The sequence below is a fragment of the Heloderma suspectum genome, chromosome 2, assembly GCF_057233095.1.
Source record: "Heloderma suspectum isolate Gila_16-S chromosome 2, 16-S_ref, whole genome shotgun sequence".
Lineage (NCBI taxonomy): Eukaryota > Metazoa > Chordata > Lepidosauria > Squamata > Helodermatidae > Heloderma > Heloderma suspectum.
In genome coordinates, this window is record NC_139459.1 from 185,259,563 (window position 1) to 185,283,521 (window position 23,959).

The following is a 23,959-nucleotide window of genomic DNA, read 5'->3' on the forward strand; positions in this document are numbered from 1 at the left end:
ATTTGCCGCAGTGGCAGCAAAAAGCCCAGCGATTTTGCACGGAAATAAGGTGCGCGGGGAGCCCATCCCTTGTCTGCAAGTGAAATCGCACTCCCGGGAGCCTCCTGGGGGTCTGGTTCTGCTTGCAACAAAGTGCTGTTATCTCAGCGGCAGCAATTTCGATGGTGGCATGGGTTGGGTTGTGGGTTCCGCGGGGGGAGGGGGCAATGTGGCCCTCCCCAACCCCAGAAGTTGCTCAGCCCTGCTGTAGGGTATAGATTTTAGGTTCTACCATTTCTCATGAAGAGGCCTTGACAGAATGCTAGGTTGATATGCTTATAGCTTCATTGGAGATTGGTTGTGAACTTCCAAAGAGGCTCTGATCCAATTTCTTCCTGCAGGGGGCACTCAAGCCCATTCTTCCCCTTGGGGGTCTTCTTTATAGTCACCTCTAGATTCCAGCTTTCCTGGCACATGTCACTCATGGCCTCTCCTCCCCGTGCAGCGTATTCAGCTGAAGTCTGCCCTGCAACCTGCAGCAACATTAGCATCATCAAGCACAGCTCTGCCACCTTTGATGGCGATCTCTCACATCCCATCCTGGGCTGAGAACCACATCTCGGTTCCCTCTCTCCTTGCATTCTGGGCCGTAAGAATGCTGGGTGAGTGCCAAAACAGACATTACTTTAAATCCCTACCTAGCAGCGATATTTTTCTTTCTTTTCATTTTTACTCTAGAGTAGGCCCCAGGTCCCCAATCTGCATCAGGACCCTAGTGTGGGGGGTAGGGCTGCTTTTAAGATCCCTGATTGGGGCCCTTGTGCCTATTCTAGAGTAAAAATGAAAAAAAGATGTAGCTGCTAGATACAGATTTAAAGTAAAGTCTCTTTTGGCCCTCAGAATGAAGAGTCCTCCAGATAAGCATTCTGTTGTTTGGCAATGATAGCTGGACCCTTTTGGAAACAGGATGCTAGACTGGATGGATCTTTGTTCTGATCCAGGTAGGTTCTTCTTGCATTCTTATGTTAAGGGCCAGGCAATGGTGCAGTTAGGTAACTGTAGATTCTGGACTTAGAGACCTTACAAAAAGCCCCATCTTTAGATGGTAACATGTACTGCTTCAGAATGAATCGTTGTGAGCATCAAGAACAGAGTCTGAGGGTGCCATCCTATGGCTGACAAATGCTGGGAGTTGTAGAACTTTTTTCTATCTAAACATGCATAGGATTGTGCCCTGAGTGCCTCAATACAGAGCATTTCATACAGAGTTTGGACATACAGAGCATTTCTACATGAGGCTTTTATCCTGTACCTCTACCAAGGCTTCTGCTTCCAGATTCTTTATGGGATTAAGCTTGGCTTCTTTACACGTGCTTTTTTCCAGAGGTTTTTCTTTCTCTGCCTTTCTATACGTTTCATTATACAGGCACTAGATGGCACTGTGGTATAGCAGAATCGTGCAATTACATGCTGGAAATACAATGCCATTTAGAAAAATACTGCACTTTCCTCAATCTAAAAATACCCCGTGATAATGGTTGCAAAACACAGGAGAGGCCCTAGAGGATGACAACATTGTGTAAAGGATCCACTGACTACCGTCAGCGAGCAATCACAAGCACACAATAAAAGCCTCGTGTAGAAATGCTCACAATGTCCGAAGCTGGCATAGAGCTGGCATGACTGCAAAGTCAAGGAACATGGGAAGCTGCCAAGGAGCATGGGAAGCTGCCTTCTTCCAGGTCAGACTCTTTGTCCATCCAACCCAATATTGCCTACTTTAACTGGCAGCAGCAGCTCTCCAGGGTCTCACGCCGAGGTCTTTCCTATCAAGGGCTGTCTGATCTTTTTAACTGGAGAACTCTCCAAAATTGCTATAGAAGGGATGATGATGATGATAAAATTATTATTATTATTATTATTGACTTGAGGTTGTATCTAATGTTTGTCTGGCCTAAGTCCCATGCATTTCAATGAGTCTACTCTAAGTAGGACTAACATTGATGCAGGCCTTGATTCCTGCACCCAACTAGTCAAAAATGTATCCCCAGAGCTTTTTGCACAGATAGGACTCTTGTCTTGAGGTTTGGCTCTGTAAGGGAGGAAACCAACAAGCTGGATAGCCAATGTCCATAGGCCACTTTCCCTACCTCTGTGCAAACAGGAAAAAGTCATTGACATCCTGGTATTGTAGCAGCTGCTTCCTGTTCTGGATCAAGACGGCTATGCAAAGCAGCACCTCAAATGTGATCTCCTCCCGCTCTACAGAAGTGAAAGTCACTGGCACCTCCGCACCTGTAGGCAGAGAATATAGTATGTTTTTCCAGGCTTTCTGTTGGGCCACGGCTCTGATACCAAGCTAAATTCAAGAAGATGCCTGGAGGAGAGACACTAAGGGACAATGCTGATGGGAGATTGGTAAATGTGGGGTGGGGATGGGTTGTGGAGTGAAGGGGTGGAGGTGTGCGGCAGAGACTTTTCCTAGGTCAAGTCTCCTCTGAAGCAAAATTTCACACAGATTCAAAATCTGGTGACATCTTCAAATTTGATTCCCTCCTCTATCCAATTTGATCATTTTCAAATTTCACAATTGAAATACGACTAAGGGATGTTATCAGCTTGCCAAATGAAATATTTTTACACCAAGACAGTTTGGGGCAGAAAATGCAAAAAGTGCTAAACTTTACTATTTACTGTTATGCCGATAAAAATATATTAATTCACTAACTGACAATTTGCTGCCTCTTAATGGTGCTCCTAGACTGCCTGTCCTGGTTAAACACCTTTATTGGCTCCCTTGAACCTCTACCAGCCCAGTCTAAGCATGCAGCGGAATGAGGCAGCACAATCCTCAGCTGGTAGAAATGGGTCGTACCACTTCCCCCATATAAAAAGCTCCAGGCAAGAAGAAAACCAGCACATGAAGGAGAAAACTGGGTGAGAAGAACCTGTCTCTTTGAAGTGCTAGTTCCTGACATGCATGGAGGTTGGGTTTTTTTTAAGTTGGAGCATTAAAAATGTGACCCCCCACACACACACTTGTCGTGTGAAGTGGGACAACCTGTTCTACCATCTCAAGATTCTACTGCCTCATTCTATTGTATGTGGAGACCAGGGATGAGAGTAGATCTCCCGATGTTTTGGACCAACTCCCAGAAGCCTTTGCCAGCATGGCCAATGGTCATGAATAATTGGGAGTGGGGATGTATGGATTTTATTAATCCATTCCATCTGTGTTTCATGGATTGTCTGATGTCTTTTGTTCTGTTGTCCACTCATTGAAGGAAGTGGATTTTTGGGGGGGGATGTATGAGAATTTTGTTCCACTTGTGCTAATGCACATTAGTGCACCCCCCCCAAAGTTAAAAACTGGTCCTCAAATCCACACGACAGCAGGGCTGCTGCAGAATCTGCAGATCGGATTCATAGAAATCTGAATTCATTTGAATCCGTTGCAGATTTCTCTGAAATCTGTAGCTGGGAGTTCGAAGTCCAAAAAATCTGGAGATCTACTTCCTGCTCATGCCTGGTGCAGACCAGCCTCCCCCAACTTAGCGCCCTCCAGATGTTTTGGACTACAACTCCCATCATCCTTGACCATTGTCTGTGCTGACTGGGGCTGATGGGAATGTAGTCTAAATAGCTGGAGGCCACCAGGTTGGGGAAGGCTGGTGTAGACTATGTCCAAATTTAACAGCACCAATAGTTTGGGGAACGTTGGGGAAAAAACACAAAACCACATTCAAATTGTGAATATACAGTTAATTTTGGGTTTAACACACCCCTCACTCATCATTTCAGCTCTAACTGCTATCTAATCTAGCTAAATCCCCTGTCGTCACCCTGTCCCAAACGACTGCCACCTTCAGGCTCCACTATCAGGATCAAAATTTTTGATCTAAGCTCTCACGGCTCAGCTTGTACTTAGGTTGCAGTCCCATCCTCTTAGCAGAGAAAGCTATCAGTGCCTACTAGTCCTGATGGCTACATGCCACCTCCAGTAGCAGAGGTGGTATGCCTATGTACACCAGTTGCTGGGGAACATGGGTGGGAGGGCGCTGTTGCACTCGTGTCCTGCTTGTGGGTTGCCCGTGGGCAGCTGGTTGGCCACTGTGTGCACAGAATGGAGGTTTAATGGGCCTTTGGTCTGATCCAGCAGGGCTCTTTCTATGTCCTTATGTACTGTGATTATAGCTCAAGGAACTTCCTTCTGAAGAGGAAAGTGCTCACCTTCTCTGCGAGTCAGCCATATTGAAGCTCCAAAATTCATCTTCTCTGTTTCCAAGGCACTGATCTCTAGGACCCTCACAGCATCTGGGTGGTCTAAGTCCTTCTGGAAACGGAGGAGCAGCCACCTAGTATGGAGGCATGAGGGGTGTGAGAGATGGTCGATCAGGAAAACTGGCTGTCCCAGCCTCTGCCCCAACACTGACACAAGACCCCCCACTCAGGGCTAGCCTCAAGAGTAGATACAGTTGGGCACCTGCCAAGGGCCTATGCCCAGCAGGGATGCACTGATAAGAACGCCCTGGATCTGCTCCTCCTCTTCACCATTGCAAGCCACTTCTTCATCTGCTTCTGGCTCTGGCCCAGGCAACAGTGGACGTGAGAAGGAGCAGCAGTGGATGCCACCAGCTCCTTACTCTGCCTGTCAAGCAAGTACGTGGTAGCAATGATGAGACACAGGAGGATGAGGAGCAATAGCAGCTGTGACAGTGGTGGTGAGAAGGTCGACTCACAGAGGGACGTGGCCCATGGAGGGTGCCTTGCCCAAGGGCCCTCCAAAACCTGCAGCCGGCACTGCCCTCACTTTCTTACAGACCCCTGCACCCATTTGTAGGTACCTCCTTGGCCAGGGTTATATATCTGATACAAACGGCTCACTTTGTGCTCATCCCTGGTGCCTGTGTTGAATGAATGCTATGCCCTGGGTAATGTGTGATGAGTCTGAGCATCCAAAGAGTGTATTTCTTTCACAACCTAGTAATCAGAGCTGGTCCCTCCCCTGTATCCCCGCCACCTTAACTGAAGTTAGAGGACCTATTATTTTTAGCCTTGGCTTGACGACTAACAACTGAAATTAAGAAATGCAGGTGGCAAATGGACAGTGAGGCTGAAAGGCCTTGCCTTTGGAGAGATGCAAGGTCAAATTTGAAAAAGAAAAACCAACAAAAAAACCCAAGAAAAAATGAGTGTATTTAAAAGGTTTTTGTGTGACTTTTTTTTATATCTTAGAGAGAGAGAGATATATAGATGCTGATTCCACAAAACAATCTTGCACAAAAAATATGCAAAGTGTGCTTCATTTGCATGGTTTGATTTATACAGGTCACAGAATTTGGCCTTTGTTGTTGCAGAATTTGGTTACTTCTAGAATTAGGTTTCCCCAATCTTGGGCCCTCAGATGCTATTGGACTACAACTCTAATTATCTCCAACCAGCATAGCCAATGCCCAGGGATGATGGGAGTTGGAGTTCAATGGCACCTGGGGACCCAAGATTGGGAAAGATGGTGGCTGAGATGGACAGTTCTACAGTGTCCTCCCTCTTGGATGGGAGAAGATGGATTTTTACCTGAGGCAGAACACCAGCTTTTCTTTGGACACACTCTCTATGTGGTTGTACAGTTCTGGGTCCACATGTCTCAGAAGCTCCTCGCAGATTTCTGTGCGTGGACACAGCAAGAGAGAGGATTCTTGGACCACACACCCATGTAACAACCCATCTCCTGATGTCAGCTCCGTATTCAGCAAACTCCTCTCTCTCAGAGGAGGACCAAAACTGGGCCAGGTTGGTGGCAAAGATTATGTGACCCTGATTAGCCAAAATTGCCTGCATGTCAAACGAGGCATTCTCACCTGGAAGCCAAATGAATTTCACATGAAAAATTGCACATGGTCAATGCATGCTGAAATGACTAAGGCCAGCAGAAGTTAAATAAATTGTACACATTAGCAAATATGTGCAATTTGGCTTGTTTACATAATTAAGGGTGCAATCCTATGGGGATAGGCGGCCGCCTCCAAACTCGGAGGTGACTGCCTATCTAGTGCAGGGCAGGAGAAGCACGGAGGGGATCGTTCCCTCCGTGCTCCTCCTGCCCTGCATGTGTGGCTAGACAGCTGATTTTGGTTGACTAGCCACGGGAAGGCAGAGTCGGGGAGGAGGCTACTGGATGACACATAGGATGTGTCATACCGGCATTTCCGCCTCCCCCCCACAGAACGCCCTGTTTTGGCCGCTCCACACTCCTTTTCCGAGCACGGGGCCATTCTGTGCTGCCTGTGAGGCAGCATGGAAGGGGGGAAAGGTTGGTTCTCTGGGAACCAACCTCAGAGAGTGGGCTCCAAGGTCAGTTTCCATAAAACCACATTTTCTATGGCCGTCTAGCCGCTGACTAGCAGCCATAGGATTGCTCCCTTTTACAGGTTGCAAAATATTGTTTTTCTTGGCACAAAATATTCTCCATCTTATAATTGCACACAACCCTGCCTTTAGGTACCAGCTTGGTTTGGACGATTAAAGAACTCATGGTTTGTTAACTGTGGGTTGTTTGCAAGTGGTCAGGAGTGAATGAGTGTGCTGGTTCATACCGGCTTGCTCACTTCCGCTTTGCTAAACAACCCATTCCTGACTTGTTCACCATGACGTCTGAACAAAGAACTCTGGGTTGTTGAGGGAGAAACAGCCCAGAGTTTTAACCCAACAGCAAACCATGGGTCAAAACTCTGGGTTATTTCTCCCTCAACAACAGGAGTGCTGGGTTTGGATGTTACAGCAAACAACCCAGGAACAAAGCATTCCTAGGTTGTTTAGCAAAGCAGAGGCAGGTGAGTGCATGGGAGCCAGCATGCTTACTCACTCCTGCGTGCTCACAAACAACCCATGGTTTATTAACTGGGTCATGAGAACCAGCTCATTTTCTCTTCTTTCAAGGTCTACTAGTGAGTAGAAGCCTGGAGAGAGTACACCTACATGTACCAGTTTTCTATCGTCCCCTCCTGTTGCTTAGAAACTGGCCACTCCCATCTCTCCCTCTCCCCCTCCCCCTCCCCCAGTTAAAGACAGCTATAATATTTTAAGAGAAGCCACAGTGGATTCTTTGACCGCACTGTGAGTGCGGCTTCCTCCTGATTTTGCAACTTGCATGACAAATTCCAGCAAGTTCAATGGTTGGTCAGCTATCAGTTGTGCCTCTTTCCCTGATGCTCCAGGTGGTCCACCTGCCCACTCACATATATACATACATACATACATACATATATATATATATATATATATATATATATTGAAGTGTTACATATATGTTTACCAGTTTATATGCTTATCCTTCGCCTTATTAAAGAAAAAGGTATATATACATGCACGCACACACATGTGTGTGTGTGCGTGTTGGTGTAAAGCGGCACAACAGCAAAACAACAAGGAGGCTCTGGATCCACTGTGGATGCAGTCAGTCTTAAGGTAAAATATATAAGAAAGATAGAAAGACTAAAGACTAGCAACATAATACTCTGTTTGTAGTCTCTCTCTCTCTCTCTCTCTCTCTCTCTCACACACACACACACACACACACACAGTTGCAAAATTGTTCTAAGAATTTGGGAGATGTCTTAGTGACATCACAGGCATTAGCCAATTGGTGCTTTCCACAGTTTGGTTTTCATTGACTACGCTAAAGCCTTTGATTGTGTGGATCACAACAAACTGTGGCAAATTCTTAAAGTGATGGGACTACCAGACCACCTTACCTGTCTCCTGAGAAACCTGTACGAGGGTCAAGAAGCAACAGTCAGAACCAGACATGGAACAACCGATTGGTTCAAAATTGGGAAAGTAGTACGACAAGGCTGCATATTGTCACCCTGCTTATTTAACTTATATGCAGAGTACATCATGACAAACTCCAGGTTGGATGAATCACAGGTCGGAATTAAGATTGCTGGGAGAATTATCAACAACCTCCGATATGCAGACGATACCACCCTAATGGCAGAAAGCGAAGAGGATCTCAAGAGCCTCTTGTTGAGGGTGAAAGAGGAGAGTGCAAAAGCTGGTTTGAAACTCAACATTAAAAAAACTAAGATCATGGCATCTGGCCCCATCACTTCCTGGCATATAGAAGGGGAAGAAATGGAAGCAGTGACAGATTTTACTTTCTTGGGTTCCAAGATCACCGCAGACGGTGACTGTAGCCATGAAATTAAAAGACGCTTGCTCCTTGGGAGGAAAGCTATGGCCAACCTAGACAGCATAGTAAGAAGCAGAGACATCACCTTGCCGACAAAGGTCCGTCTAATCAAAGCTATGGTTTTCCCAGTAGTAATGTATGGCTGTGAGAGCTGGACTATAAGGAAGGCTGAGCGCCGAAGAATTGATGCTTCCGAACTGTGGTGCTGGAGAAGACTCTTACGAGTCCCCTGGACTGCAAGAAGGTCAAATCAGTCCATCCTAAAGGAAATCAACCCTGAGTGCTCATTGGAAGGACAGATAATGAAGCTGAAGCTCCAATATTTTGGCCACCTAATGCGAAGAGAAAACTCCCTGGAAAAGACCCTGATGCTGGGAAAGACTGAAGGCAAAAGGAGAAGGGGACGGCAGAGGATGAGATGGCTAGATAGCATCACGGATGCAATGAATATGAACTTGAGCACGCTCCGGGACAGAGCGCAGGACAGGAAGGCCTGGCGTGCTATGGTCCATGGGGTCACGAAGAGTCGGACACGACTGAACGACTGAACAACAACAACAACAGTTTGGTTTTACTGCAAACTTGCAGAACTGTCCCAGCTTAAACCTTGACATAGGGTGGCCATGTGCCCCCTTTTACAGAGGACTGTCCTCTATCTGAAAGGCTACCAGGGGACTGTCCTCTTTTTGAAGGTGTCGTCTGTTTGAAGGGCTGCCCTGTCCAATTACGGTTTTAAGATTAAGAACTGTTGCCCATCAACAGTTAGCAGCTGAACAGCAGACACACAGGTAAACCTGGTCACAGCCTTTTGCACTATGGTGAGATGTACTGTATTTCTATTTAAATTAGAATAATAATGCCTAAGTTTGCATCTATAAATGTAAATTAGCATATGCAAATCTTAGGCAAATCACAGTGTTCTTGTCCTCTTTTTTGGTGATACATTTCCTCTTTTTTGGCAATTCATAAGTGGCCACCCTAACATGGAGAGGATAAGGTACGTTTGCATTGAAGGCAATGAGGGTGCTTCCAGAATGGCACAGCTGCACTACAGATGTTACAAGTATCTTCACCCCTCCCTTTCTCTCCCCCTTTCTCACGTGTCTTGCGGCGGACGCCCATGGTTGTGAAACTCCATGCTGAACGTCGCATGTATCCCACAAAGCACCAGAAGGCCTCCGTCTCGTTGTCCAGAGTCTCCAAAAAGCGGCTGCCAAAGTCATTCATGCCCTGGCAGTATCCAATGTCTGCAGAGAGGAGGAAAGAAACCAGGGGAGATGAAGTGGTGGCACTGTCCAGAATTTGGGCAAAAATGTGGAAGCACAAAATGATATACTAAAGGTGCAATCCTATGCACGTTTAGACAGAAAAAAATCCTACAATTCACAGCATTCCCCAGCCAGCATGGCTGTCTGGGGAATGCTGAGAGTTATAGGACTTTTTTCTGTCTACACGTGCATAGGATTGTACCCTTAGATATGGAGTTGCAGTAGCTAGAAAAATAGTTGAGCAGGGTGGGCAGAAGGTAGATTCCCAGATGTTTTGGACTTCAACTCTCAGAAGCCCCTGTTAGCATGGCCAGTGGTCAGGAATGCTGGGAGTTGTCCAAAACATCTAGAGATCTTTCTGCCTACCCCTGTTGTAGAGTCATAGAATCATGAATTCATAGTATACCCACCAATATTTTGTAGATAAAAATAATCATGTTCTTGTGTACTTGGATTACCCCTATTTCTCACAACAAAGAGGTCTGAGCCCACCCTCACCAGTACTTACTGCGTGTACTTATTTACTATGCAGTAAGGCTGTCCTGAACTGCTTTAAAAGCAAAGCAGGTGTGTATTCTTTTAATTAAAAACTGGAAAATGAATCAGAAATGTCTTATGACATGTTACAAAATCCATATAGTGTGATACCTTTATTAGGCCAATGCAAAGATCACCAAAAATGTACAAGCTTTTGAGTTCTCCAGATCTTTTCATCACGGAGATGCTATAAAACAGGTTTTGGCAGGGATTGGGGTGGGGGACGTCTGACCGGATATTGTAGTCAGGATGTTTGCATAGTCAGAGTCTTAGGGCACAATCCTATGCATGTTTAGACAGAAAAAGGTCCTACAACTCCCAGCAAACCCCAGCCAGCTTGCTGGGGGATGCTGGGAGTTGTAGGACATTTTTCTGTCTAAACATCGTAGGACTGTGTCTTTAAGATGATATGGAGGAGGAGGGTTTGCAAACATTCAAATTGGGCTCTGCCAGGTGATGTGATGGTTTCAGTGCCCCTAGGATAACTGGGGACTAGAAAGTTGCAGACAATTGTAGATCCTCCACTTTTGAAAAGATACCATCCAGCTGCTAAAACTGTATGGCATGTCGTTATACCTACAGCATATCTGCATATCTACTTAGAAGTCAGTCCCAGGTAAGTGAACAAAAGAGTACAGCCTTAATAGATCAACTTGGACCTTGCCAGCGGGTGAACGTACATGCTGACTGGGTATGTACATGTACACTCAAAGATGCGTCTGCCCCATGGTCTGAGATTTACAGAGCAGTTATATGGGGAATGGGTGGGGCAGAGCATCTGTGGAGGAGAAATCACCATGTTATAAGCCCAGCTGGGCTCTCATTGGCCAGGGGAGACGGTATGTGTGTATGGGTGGCAGGGATGCCTTTTCCACATTTCTCTTGCCTTTTCTTCCCTGCTGGTTGTTTCCATTGGTTTCAGGGGGAGGGAAAACAAGCACGCCAGCTCCAAGGCTGGCATACTTCTCTCTCTGTGGTCAGGGGGGATGAGGGGGATTTGGATTTGGTGGGTCCTCCGATCTGCCCCTAACGTGTCCCTTCCAGCTGCCCACCACCACCATCAAAGCAGCGATGGTGGCGCCTTGATGGTGGCGGAGTTTTCTGCCAACACAACGAGGCTGCCTCCTGCGACAAGCCGCCTTCCCCGCCTGCAGACGAAGGTCTACTGGTGGAGAAAGAGGTCCACAACATGCAACAGCCCCTGAGCTGCCCTCCCTGTGAAGTTAGGATTGCTCTCTTAGGCTGCAATCCTTTGCACTCTTAGCTGGGAGAAAGTCCCACTCAAGTCCGCAGGACTCATTCCTGAGTAGGCATACATAGGATTGCACTGTAAAGGTCTAAATGCAGGGGGGCGGAACCACTTCCAGCCCAAGGGCCAAATTCCCTTTTGGGTAAGCTTTTGGGGGCCACATTCCAGTTGTGGGCAGGGCCAAAGGCAAGAGGGGGTGGGATCAAAGGCAAAAGGGGTGGGGCCATTTTTTTTAAAAAAACCTAGCATATCACACCGTAAGGGTGTAACCCTATGCAGGTTTAGACAGAAAAAAGTCCTAAAACTGGTAGGCTCTGCTGGCTGGGGAATGCTGGGAATTGTAGGACTTTTTTCTGTCTAAATCTGCATAGGATTGCACCCTAAAGCTCATAAAGTCTTAGGAGAGGCATTTTACTATGTCATTGTATTTCAGTAGTTTTGTGTTTTGTTCGGTGAACGGCCCAGAATGCTTCGGCTATTGGGTGGTATAGAAATTTAATTCATTCATTAATTGAAGGCAACCTCTGTGTCTGGTCCACATCCGGCTGAATGATAACCATAAGAAGGAAGAGCAGGGGCTTTGAAATTGCCCATCAGCTTTTAGCACCCAGGCAGCAGACCGAGCTGGAGCATAGGTCACTCAGTCACAGACTTCCCCACTATGGTGTGCTGTATCCTATTCCTATTTAAATTAATTATTTCTAATATTTGCATCTACACCCAGAAATTAGCATACACAAATTGTATGCAAATCCACACCTTCTTTTGGGGTGATGTATTTCTTCTTTTTTTGGCCATGCATCAGTGGCCACCCTGTGTCACCCCTGCATAATGCAAGGGCCAGACCTGGCTGGGGAGAGATGGGGTTAGGATTCTGCACATTCTGAATTTGTGCAAAAACGCAGACACTTCTCTCGCACCTCTCTCCTAGCAGAGGTTATGCTTTTAGCAGGGATATTCAGCAGGCACCTTCTGGAGGTAAAGTCTGTTCAGCCCCTAAACCTCCTTGAGAAAAGCCGTCCACCTCTTTGAGAAACAGTTTGGATCGAAAAGGACTTGGCAAATTAAGAGCACTATATAAATGATGAATGGCAGAACTGTAAAGTGTCAAGAATGGAGGGGATGGAGGTGAATGGAGCAGGGAAAGTGGCAGACACAGAACTGATGCCATCAGTTGAGATTCCTGGAAGCTGGTACAGTACAGCGGTTTCCTCACCTTGGTGGAAGGCTACGTACGTGACGAGAATGTCCCGGAGGTAAAGCAGCTTCACCAGCCCCTCACGCCTGCAAAGAGAGAGAAAAAGCACAGGAGGTATTATGAGCCTGGCGGGAACACCCAGGCTGTATTCTGAAAGGAGAGGTGCTCAGGCTTGGGGCTGATGAGAGCCCCCCCTTCTGATCCAAAAGCCCTGCTCCTCAATCTCAGATGCAGGGAGGCTGGCTGGGACTATTCAGCAATGAGGGAAAAGAACCTGGTGCATATTCAGAGCAACCCCTTTCTCCCTTATCCCTTCGCATGCTCCAGGGCTGAGCCCTGGCGTCAGAAAAGAATCATGGGTTCTTTTCCTCACGGCAGACTGAAAACGGGTTTAACCGTTATTCCCGCTTCCCAGGAAAACCTGAATGCTGAAGTTGGGGGTGGCAGGAAACAGCTAGGGATCTCTACGAGAGAATTCTGAACACAAATGGAACTAGAGTTCTTTGCAGGACTGGTATATAACAGATACCAGTTTGCAGGATAGATAGCTTGGACTCCTCACATAAAGGGCTGGCATAGCACTGGAATGAAGAAAAAGGTATTTAGAGGGAGAAGAATGTCAGTGTAAAGGATGCTGAGTTGCATGTGCGGTACCACGAACGAGGCAGCAAGGTATCTGTCAGTGGGTACTGTAAGGGGGTTGAGGAGTCCAGTTGTACAGGGCAACTTACTTACATGTATGTGCATATGCATGATGTGTGCATATGTGCGAGTAAAGGAAGGCTCCCTAGACCTGAAATAAGCTTGACTGGGCAGATTTTCAAATTCCAGGTTAAGCTCCCCCCCGCCCCCGCGCTCCTATTCTGAGCCACATTGGAGGTCTCTGTGGCTGCTTTTAAGTTTCAAAAACCATTCTCAGGAGATAGGATGACAGACCTCCCATGTCACATCTGTCTCAGTTCTAAGGCTTCAGTTTTGAGTGATTTTTCTTACCAGGTTGCAGGGTGGGGAAGGGGATGAATGTCAGCTGGCAAATGCTCACAACTTGGTAATAAGATTTGGAGTTTTGGAGTGGGAGTAATTGTATATTGGATTTATATGCTGCAAAAAGCTGAATCTTCCCAGGAAGTAATATTCTGTGTCCTTCTTCCAGGAGGAGGCGGAGGAGGAACAGTGCTAGCTCCAGGCTTTGGAGTGCCCTTTGACAAGCTACCCTTGATGGGCCCCCTCCCTCAGTGAGTCTGCCTTCTTTTTGCCACTGTCACCAGCTGCTCTTGCTCCTCGTCCTCTTCCTCATCACTTATATCACTCCCTTGCTTGACAGGGAGAGAGCCAGGGAGCAAGCAGGCCGTGGCATCTGCTGCTCCCCCTTCTCGCCACCGTCGTTGTCTGGGTCAGACTGAGAGGCAGGTGAAGAAGCCGGTTACAGTGGTCAAGAGGAGGAGCAACTCCAAGGGGTTCTTGTCAGTGGGTCCTTGCTGGGGTGTGGGCCCTTGGCAGATACCAACCATGCCTACCCTTTACAGCAGCCCTGAGGAGGAGGAGGAATAAGAATAAGAAGAAAGATATTTACATGTTTTGCTATAATCTGCTGGATATTCCACCTCAGGCTCGCACAACTTTTGACGCACCAAGCCAAACACAGTCTGCCCGTTATAGAAGGCAGCCAATTAAAGGTTTGATACACCTTCTATTTCTCCTGCCTGCCTGGGACTGGAAAAGCAGCAGGAAGCCTGGCATGGGTTCATGGGTAGGGTCACAAGTTGTGTAGGCCTGCATGTCAACCAGGATCCCCATCTGAATTTTCAGCATCTGTCCTCCCTGCCCCCAATGTTACTGGTAGGGATGTCAGAGGATTCAAATGAGTTCGGATTTCTATGAATTTGACCTGCAGATTCCACAGCGGAATGGCTTTTTCTGAGTCACGCGGATTCTGCGGACTGGTTTTTCACTTTAGCATTAGCAAATTAGCGCTAATGCGAATTACTGCAAGTAGAATGAAATTTTGTTCTTGTTTTTTTTTTAAAGGATTCTGTCAATGACAGACGACGGAACGAAAGACGCCTGACAATCCACAAAACACAGACGCAACAGGTTTAACAAAACCCGTACATCCCTAATTGCTGGACATCCCACTTTTGGTTTCAGCTCAGTCCTGGCAGGGGAGGGGGCAGGCTCTCACTGGAAGAACGTCCGATGTCGGTCCGTCTGGGGTACGTCGGCGTCAATGTCTCGCACTGCTTTTCGGAACTGCTGTTCATTAATGTACTGGAAGGGCAGGCTATGCTGGCAATAGAGAACTGCGTTAATGTTAGCGTAGGTGAGGAAACGTTTTCAGTCTGAGGGCCACATTTTCTTGTGGCTAACCTTCCGGGGGCTGCATGCCAGCAGTGGGTGGAGCTAAAGCAAAAATTGGGTGTGGCTAAAGAAAAAGTGGAGAGGGCCACTTTGTCTCTCTTGTAAACCCCTGACCCATTTATACACATCTACCATAACACACACACACACATACACTCATACACACACACTTACATACTGTGAGTCAGGGGTATAGAACCTCAGGCCCAGGGGACAAATCTGGGGCTCCAATTTGGCCCTCCAGGGTTCTCCAGATGGCCATGCCCCCTTCCCATGGCCACACCCCCTTTCCCTCAAGCAACAATTGGTTGCTTTTCTGCAGTTCCCCTCCCCCCTCCATTCAAAAGGTTGAAATGCCTCTCCTAAGGCTTCCTTACTGGCAGCAAGAGCTTGAAGCTAAAACGTGCTGGCATTTTTGGCCCAAGCCCTTTTGCCTTTGGCCATGCCCACTTTGCCTTCGGACCCACCCACCACTGGAATGCAGCCCCCAAGAGCTTCTGGGAAATGGAATTCAGCCCTTGGGCTGAAAGAGGTTTTGCACCCCTGCTCGAGGTGATATTAAGGAACCGGTGTTAGGAGGCACATCTCATGTGTTCTTAACTCTGCTCCCTGGCTGGGAACAGAACAGAACTGAGAAGACATTTGCCGGTCCAGCTCCTTCCTCTCTTCAGTTGTGAATTTCCCTTCTTAAAGCTCACAAGCTGGCCATTTAGGTGGTGGCACTCTCCTGACTTTGTCCCCAGCATCTTGCACTCATTAAACTGCCTCTGAATTTATCTGTCATGGTGGTTAGCCATTGATAGACCCATCCTCCAGGAACAGTTCAAAATCTGAGGGCAAAGCTAGATACCACATCAGGAACTCTGCAATTGGATTTCCTGCAGTTTTCTTAAAAATGAAAAGCAGCCATGGGGAGGGCTGGGCGGGATTGGACTGGGGTTGCAATTCTAGGGAAAGGTGGGGTTTAATCCCTTTTCCTGGCATTTTTTCCTGATCTAAATTGCCTCCCCTGTCCACTGCTCTTTGTCCTGTGGAAGAAAACATACAGAGCAGAAAGGGTAAAAAAAAACCTCACACCAGTGAGTTTCCCCCAGTGTCATGGCCCTGATCTGATTCACCTCTCCCCACAGCTCCTTTTAAATTAAACAAATCCAAACAAAACACCATGTGGGAGATCTGATCGTGGATCTCTTGCCATCTTGCCTCGTAAAGCCCGAAGAGGTCAAGCAGATGAGCAGGCACCCTACATGATGGATTTGTTGCTGGGCTGTACCATTTCAGATAGCAGGCAGGAGTCTGAATGTTTCCTCACACAGAATACGTTTGTACAGATAAGATCAGCATGTCTGGGAAACAGTGGTCTAGTGGTAAATGTTGAAAGGCAGGCGGTCATCATGGCAGGCCCTATAGCCAGGCCTCCAAAGAGAATCCAAGGATGCAAGAAGCTGTGTTGATCCATATCGACAGACCAGTTCGAGTAGCTTTCATCTCCAACAGGAGCAGGTCTTTCCAAACCAAACCACCCCAAAATACTTTGCATTACAACAGGGAACAATATATTGTTATTGGGAAAATTAATTTCTCTTGCTGCTGTGGGGTTTGCAGCTAAACTCTGAAGGCACAGGGAAGTCTGAGGGGTGGCGGCGGCAGATAAAGTCATCGGCCCTGCTAATCAAAAAGTGCTGGCACTGTGTCTGTGAGCCCTGGCTCCACCACACCACTCCTGAGAGAAGATTTGGGCCAAGTCTTTTCCCTGACATGCTAGTTTTGAATGTACAAGAAGTATTTTGTACTGTTCTTCACTGTAGGTTAGGGAACAGGGATTCCCACATCATTTAAACATTTATTGCATTGATATCCTGCCTTTTTCCCTCTTGCAAGATTTTAGGACTACGCTCTGTTGAGCGTGAGTTTCGCTTAAGCCCAGCTCACTAGTTCTCTCTCCTAGCGGCCTCGGTGTTGTTGATTGTTGTTCACTTCTGTAATAGCCTGGCCTAACACATATATACCTACATCACAACTTCAAGGAAGTCAATTTCTGCTTTATCTCTCACCTCAGCGTAAATATCTGTAGATGGCTTGGCCGCTTCAGTTTCCCTCTGTTGTTCATCGTACCTTTGGATGGCCATGGAAAGCTCCACTGCAGGGGTAAATGAGGAGTAAGCATGGCATCATTTGCCAGGGGTGGCCCTTTAAGAGGCAGGGACCTGTTGCTCCACACAGTGGGCAGGGCATAGAGGAATATGAAGCTAGAAGGCACCACAGGCACTTACAGTCAGATTGAGTCCTCATGCTGGCGGCCCATGGGAAGTGGTGTTTCCATGAGTGCTTCATCCACTGATACTGAGAAGACATTTGCCGGTCCAGCTCCTTCCTCTCTTCAGTTGTGGATTTCTCAGGGTACACACCAAAGAGAAACTTCCAGGTGATCTTTCTCTCACTGGGATGTGTGCCTAAGACAAGGAATTACCCCACATCCAGCCCCAGGTAACAAAATACACACAGTCCTGATAGTATCCTATCAGGTAGGATACTGATAGTTTTCTAGCCTGTTGAGCTCCACTAGAGATCCCCATCTCCACAGATGAGATACACAGGCTTCCACATTTTTGCTTGCCATGGCGAGCACCCACTGACAAGGGCGACCAGTAATCAGCCTTTCTCCCAGCCTTGGAACTGCCGAGGTGGGGCAGGCATCATCCTGGCAGTTACATGGCAACCTCTGTCCAAGCCCTTATTCTAAAGTTGGGAGGAAGGCTGGGGGTTGTTTGGTCACTGAGGTGTTTGTGGCAGCTGGACTGCAGAGCAGTCGAACTGGCAAGGAGCCCACCAGCCTTTCCTGCAGGGATGGCTGGCAGTGTGTTTCCTTGGCTGTTCTGAGGTGAGGCCACCGGGGGAGACACCACGGCACTGCACATAGCTGCACTAGGTCCTGGACACCACCATTTCTGGCTTGGCTAGCAAGGCCAGCTAAAAATGGTAGACCCCTGGGGATACATTATAACAGGACTGGATGGACTTCAGTCTTGGCATGCCCTGCTTTTCATTGTCATTTCTCAAAACTAGAATCCCTGTAGTCTACCGATGCGGTTTAATTTACAAAGCAGGAGCTCGCAAGATCTCTTGCCCATTGAGGCACAACTCAGCTGTGTGAAGCAATACAGATGGGGGAGGGAACCTTTTTCAGCTGGAGGGATGAATTCAAATGTGGGAAAGGTCTTGGGGGCACAATCCATCTGTGGCCATGGCCAAAAGCAGAGTGGACGGGACAAAAATGTGATTACTCCCAATTTTAAGCTTACTCACAAGCAAGAAGGACAAGGCTTCTGCATGTCTATTCCGAAGTAAGCAGCACTGGATCACTTTGTGGTACTTCCATATTGCATCCAAATACCAACACTCTGCCTGTCTACTCAGAAGTAAGCATGAGAAACATGTCTACTCAGAAGCACACAGGACAAGACTCAGAAGTAAGCATGGCTGAATCACTCAGCATCTGCTTCCCCAGGCCTCTGCCCCTCTCTCCTGCAGGAAAAACTCTTATCTTCGATCAGCAGCTGATCAGAGATAAACGCTTTTCCCTGCTGGAGAGGGAGGGGGCCTGGAGAAGAAGTCTACCTTCTCACTGCCATTGTCACTGGCTGCTCTTGCTCCTCACCCTCTTTCTCATTATTGCTACCACTTGCTGGTTTGACAGGCAGGGAGCCAGGGAGTAGGGAGGCCGTGGTATCTGCTGCTCCTCCTCGCCACCACTGTTGCCTGGGCCAGAGCGAGAGGCAGGGGAACAAGCAGGCTGCAATGGTGGAGAAGAGGAGCAACTGCAGGGGCTCTTGTCAGTGGTGCCCAGCCATGCCTACCCTTGATGCCAGCCCTGATCATTGGCTTTGCTGGCTGGGAATGATGGGAACTACAGTCCAACACATCTGGAGGGCACCAGGTTAGGGAAGGCTGATGTAGACTGTGTTGCTAGTACCTCTCTCATAGACCAGCTTGCGCATGCGGAAGACATCCAGGTGCCCATCAAGATCAAATAAGCTGTAGATGGACTGAGAGGGCAGTGATGTCCTTTCTGTCCCAGAGCAGGGAGGAGCTGCCTCATCTTGATTGTGCTGGTCCATAGTGGGATTCTTCCGGCTCCCGTCTGCTATCTCTCTTTGATCCTTTCTGTGGTCTGTTGTGAGTTCAGCATTCTTTCTATGTTGGCCCCATGAAGCACAAAGAAAGAAAGAAAGAAAGAAAGGGGAGGAGGAAAGGAAAACATGACAGATTCCGTTTAGAAATTGTTCCGATAGGCACACTGCTCTCCCTCAGGATGAAGTTAGCTCTAGTACAAAACTAGATCTGAAACCAAGTTTCATACAAATTTGAAACTTTTTATTTTTATTTTTTTTAAATGTAACAGGAACAAACAAACAAACACCCCTGGGGAGGACAACAACAACTGCAACAAAAAAACCCCTGTATTCATTCAACAATTAACTTTCACAAAAAACAAATGGAAGGGATGGGGGAAAGAGTTCTTTTAAATATATGCGTTAATATAATTTAAAACCTCGCTAAATTAAGAATGCTCAGCTCCAACTGTGAGTTACCCTGGGACTGTGGAAGTAAGGCACTCTGGCCTCTGCCAATAGCCGCAGGAACAAAGGCCATTGGGTAATTTCTTCATAATATCACAACAGTGTAAGTCACCTTGGAGATTGTTCAAAAGGCATGGTAGAAATCTTCAAAACAAACCAGCCTTCCCCCAATCTGGTGCCCTCCAGATTTGTTGGACTTCAGCTCCCAAAATCCCCAGGCAGCATGGTCCTGTGGGCTGGGGATTATGGGACCTGTAGTCCAACAAATCTGGAGGGCACCAGGTTGGGGGAAGGCTGAAACAAGTGAAAACATAATACTCTGTTTGGTGTGGTGCTGCCTCTAGTCTCTGACAACAGCACAGGAGAGGTAGGCAGGAACTTAGGCCTAAGCCTTCTTCAACCAGGTGCCCACCAGATATTTTGGACTTCAGCTCCCATCAGTCCCAGCCAGCATGCCCAATGGTCAGGAATTCTCAAAAGAGGAAGTACCACAAAGATGGGGCCACTGCTGAAAAGTCTGTGCCTTTTGTGCTTGCCCACCTGAGTGGGGTTCCCATGGTCAATAATAAGACTCAGGCAAGTTCATATAGGTGCAGACAATCCTTCAAATAACCTGGTTCCAAACTACTTAGGGCTTTAAAGGTAACAATCAGAAATGTACTGGCAGCCAGTCTAGCCAATACATAATCAGTTTTCTATGCTCCGGTCACATGGCCCTTAGAAGTAACTGGGAAGCTCTGCATGTTGCATCAGCTAAAACTTCTGAATTATCTTCAAAGCCAACCCCACCCAGAGTGCATTACAGTTAGGGATGTCGGACAAATCCGCAACGGAACCAAATGAATTCGGATTTTCATGATTCCGACCCGCGGATTTTGCAGTGGACTGGCTTCTCCCCTGTTAGGTGGGTTCTGCAGACTTGCAGACGGGTTTCTAATTTTCCTGAATTTTGCGCAAATTTCGTCATAGAAAAAAGTATCCAAAATCTAAACAAAATGGCCAAAAATGTGCATTTCCCTCACAGGCTAAAATGCACATGTGGGGTGAATCTGTGCATCCCTGCACGTGCACATTTGTGCAAATCCAAATTTGTGCAAATTCGGAAACAAAAAATCCGATTCCCTGGATGGGCGGATGATGGAACGAAAGGCGCCTGACAATCTACGAAACACAGATGGAATGGATTTCACACAGTCCATACATCCCTGATTACAGTAGTCCAATCTAAATGGATCTGGGGCATGAATATCTGTGGCAAGTTATGCCCTCTCTAGAGCAAATCCATTCCCCTCCTCTCTGCCTTGCCCCGACCCTGCTCACGCGGTTTGTTCTTTATAGAAGCTCTGACCTGATAGAGGGTCCCAGACATGGGAACAGAGTCTGCAGCAGACGATTACTGGAAACTTGTTGCAGTAACCACTGGGCCTGGTGCTCTGCAAACTGCATCAGCAATGCGATAGTTTCTCTATGAGACATAGATATTTGGTTAGCTCTGGTTGGGGACGGGTGAGAAACAATGCAGAAGCTAGTCATAGCAGGGGTGGGCACACCTCAGACTGCTGGGTTCTGTTTTGTTCTTTACTGGAATCTCAAAGTCTACCAACTGCAGTCAGGTGCAAAATAAAACAAAATTAGTATTGGCCCATAAGAAAATCCATGGTCAGGCAATCCCTTTATTTTGACTAAACACACCCAAAGTTGTGGGCAGGTTTTTGAGATCTCTTAATCCAGCAAGATGTTACAATGCTAGGTTCTATTTGGTTATGAATTTTATTTGACACTGTAGTTTCAAGGTTTTAAACTTTATTTTGTATTTTATCATGTTGTACTTTATGTTTTTAATTGTTATGAACTGCCCAGAGAGCTTTGGCAATTGGACGATATGTGATAAATAAATAAAAGCAGATGTGGAGGGGGAGGGGGAAGGAGAAAAAGAAGGCTGACTTTATGTGGGTTTTTTTTACATGAGGCTTTTAACCCACCATTTTAACAAGGCCTCTGCTTCTGGATTCTTTGTGGGATTAAGATCAGCTCCTTTACATGTGTTTTTTTCTGGGGGTTTTCTTTCTCTGCCTTTCTATATGTTCCATTATGCAACCACTAGGTGGCACTTTGGTATAGCAGAATTGCACAATTACATGAGGGTTCTATAATGCCGTTCAGAAAAAAATTACCTGATTTTCCTCATTAGGAAAAAAAAACCTGTGATAATGGTTGCAAAGCACAGAAGAGGCCCTGAGGGAGGATGACATTGTGTAAAGCACCCGCAAACTACTGTGAGTGAGCAATCATGAGCACAAAATAAAAGCCTCATGTAGAAAGGCTTGTGGAAGTCATGACAGCTTCATAGCCAGGGCTTAAGAGTCACAGACTTAAGGTGCAATCCTATGCATGTTTAGACAGAAAAAAATCCTACCGTTCTTAGCATACCCTAGCCAGCCATGCATAGAATTGTGCCCTTAAATGGATTAGACGCTATTAGTAGGTGTCATGCAGGTTTCAGGTTACCCCTAGGACTGTTGGGACTAACAAAGATGTAATGGCTTATTCTCCCATTGTTGAAAATATAAAATCCAGTTGTTACTTGGATTTGTCTCCATACACGGAGTAGAATTAAGGAACAAAGGTGCCTCTGAGCACATGGCTCAGACTAAGCATTTCTTTTCAGTATCAGAACTATCCCAACCTACCTTCTGCCCATCCCTGAGTTACTGGGACTGGTAAGTAGTTCAGGAGAGAAGCCAGATGACAGAGAGCAAGTTTTGATGCCTCCACAGATATCTGACAACCATACCGTTGGATCCAAATGTGGCCATCCTTAGAGGAGACCTATTGAAATCAGTGGGACTTAAGTTAGTCAGGACTAACTTGTGCCATTGATTTAAGTGACTCTGCTCTATGTATGATGAAGTCTGGATCCACTGGCTAGATTAGGCCAAAGGGATGTTGAATCTCTTTCAGCCCAAAGCCCATATTCATAAGAACGTCAGAAGAGCCCTGTTGGATCAGACCAAGGGTCCATCTAGTCCAGCATTCTGTGCATACTGTGGCCAACCAGCTGTCAACCAGGAACCCCCTCCCACCCATGTTCCCCAGCAGCTGGTACATGGTCTCACTGCCTCTGCTACTGGAGATGTTCAATTTTGGAGAAGTTCTCAGGGACCACATCCCAGTGGCGGGTGGGGCCAAGGCAAAAGGGTTGGAGCCAAAGGCAAAGGGGCAGGACCAAACTACCAGCGTATGACTGACAGTAACTATGGATTTATTTCATTTATTTGATTAGTACCCCGCCTTTCTATCAAAAGAACAGCACTTGGGAGATGTCTTAGGAGAGGCATTTCAACCTTTTAGAATGGGGGGAAACTGCACAAAGGCAAGGAAATGAGCAAATAACCAGTGGTTACAGGAAAGGGGGTGGGGCCAGGGTTAGGGGTGTGGCCTTGTGGGGAATCCTGGAGGGCCAGATTGGGACCTCAGGTGGGTCTGAAGTTCTACCCCCATGGATCAAAGGATCCTTCTAGTCCAGTATCTGTTTCCCACAGCAAGCAGCCAGATGATTTTGGGATGCCCACCATTACTGCATGGAAGTAATAGCTCTCTCCCATTTTTTACTTCTCAGTAACCGGTGGCCAGAGGCATGTCATTTATTTATTTATACTGCCCACTCGCTGACACGCTCTGGGCGGCTTGCAACAAATATTGCTTTTGCAGATGGCAGTGCCACTTTAGCCATCACGCCTAAGCCACTAGGGATGGGTGCTGCATGAACATTTCCAACCCCCTTTTCAAGCCAGTTAAGGGCCAGTGGCCACTATCACTTCCACAACCAGAATTCAGGTGGCATTGCATTCCTACATTAATGGCATGTTGGGCAAAGAAATGCTTCCTTTCATCTGACCTGCATCTACTGCCAATCAATGTGGTGGCAACACCGGTTTTTCCTCATGGTCAATGATGCCAGCAGAATCCCTCTTAAAATGGCCAGCAAAGGGGGCCAGGTGGGGGGCTTCTGAACAGTCTTCAGTGTAGGAAATGGGGTATGAGCAAGTCCCCCTCTCATCTATCCTGCCCTAACCCTCCAGACGTTTTGGACCAGAACTTCCAGCATTCCTGGCCATTGGCCATGCTGGCTGGGGCTGATGGGAGTTGAAGTCCAAACGTTCTAAAGGGCACCGGGTTGGGGAAGAAGGATGCCTTATGCTGATGATGGGAAAGGGGCCAAAGCTCAATGCTGCTTGAACCGGTTCCAGGTTTGGGGGCTGAGGGATAACTTACTGGATCGCCCGTAACCAGCTCCATAGGAGCTGATACACCAGACCCCCGGGCTCCACAGCCTTCATCCCCTGCCTCCCAGCACCATAGGCAGGAGGACTGTGCATGGATACCAGTGGACATGGCCCCAGGATCGCCGCCTTGCCTATCTGCCTGCCTGCCTGGCTCCTCTGCCTGCTGATGACACTGTGGAACCTTCAGTCCCCATCATGACCTCATAATGGGCCTGTCTGTTTTTCCATTGGTTGACTTTTATAGCAGCCAGGTTGCTTTTCTCTCTCCCCCTCCCCTGTTTTGTCGAAACAGAGACTGGAAAAAGGCTTGGGG

At 47.2% G+C, this 23,959-nt stretch overlaps 1 protein-coding gene across 1 annotated transcript; it reads right to left on the bottom strand.

The window, feature by feature from the left end:
• Positions 1–460: 460 nt before the first annotated feature.
• Positions 461–23,739, bottom strand: LOC146353545 (TBC1 domain family member 15-like). Its single transcript, XM_084829746.1, has 12 exons — positions 23,636–23,739; positions 20,709–20,825; positions 18,754–18,974; positions 17,054–17,233; positions 16,835–16,920; positions 14,605–14,708; positions 12,441–12,508; positions 9,271–9,417; positions 5,554–5,644; positions 4,210–4,334; positions 2,130–2,274; positions 461–512 (listed from the first exon to the last, which is right to left on the bottom strand). Exons 1-12 carry the CDS (start codon positions 23,737–23,739, stop codon positions 461–463), a joined length of 1,440 nt encoding a protein of 479 aa, XP_084685872.1.
• Positions 23,740–23,959: the final 220 nt, after the last annotated feature.

Excerpts from the sequence above, each read along its gene's own strand:
- LOC146353545 (XM_084829746.1), bottom strand. The coding sequence starts at position 23,739 with ATGCACAGTCCTCCTGCCTATGGTGCTGGGAGGCAGGGGATGAAGGCT. Across the intron at positions 20,826-23,635 it reads AGCTGGTTACGGGCGATCCA|AGAAACTATCGCATTGCTGA; the intron begins GTAAGTTATCCC and ends TATGTCTCATAG. Across the intron at positions 14,709-16,834 it reads CTACAGATATTTACGCTGAG|CATAGCCTGCCCTTCCAGTA; the intron begins GTGAGAGATAAA and ends CTCTATTGCCAG.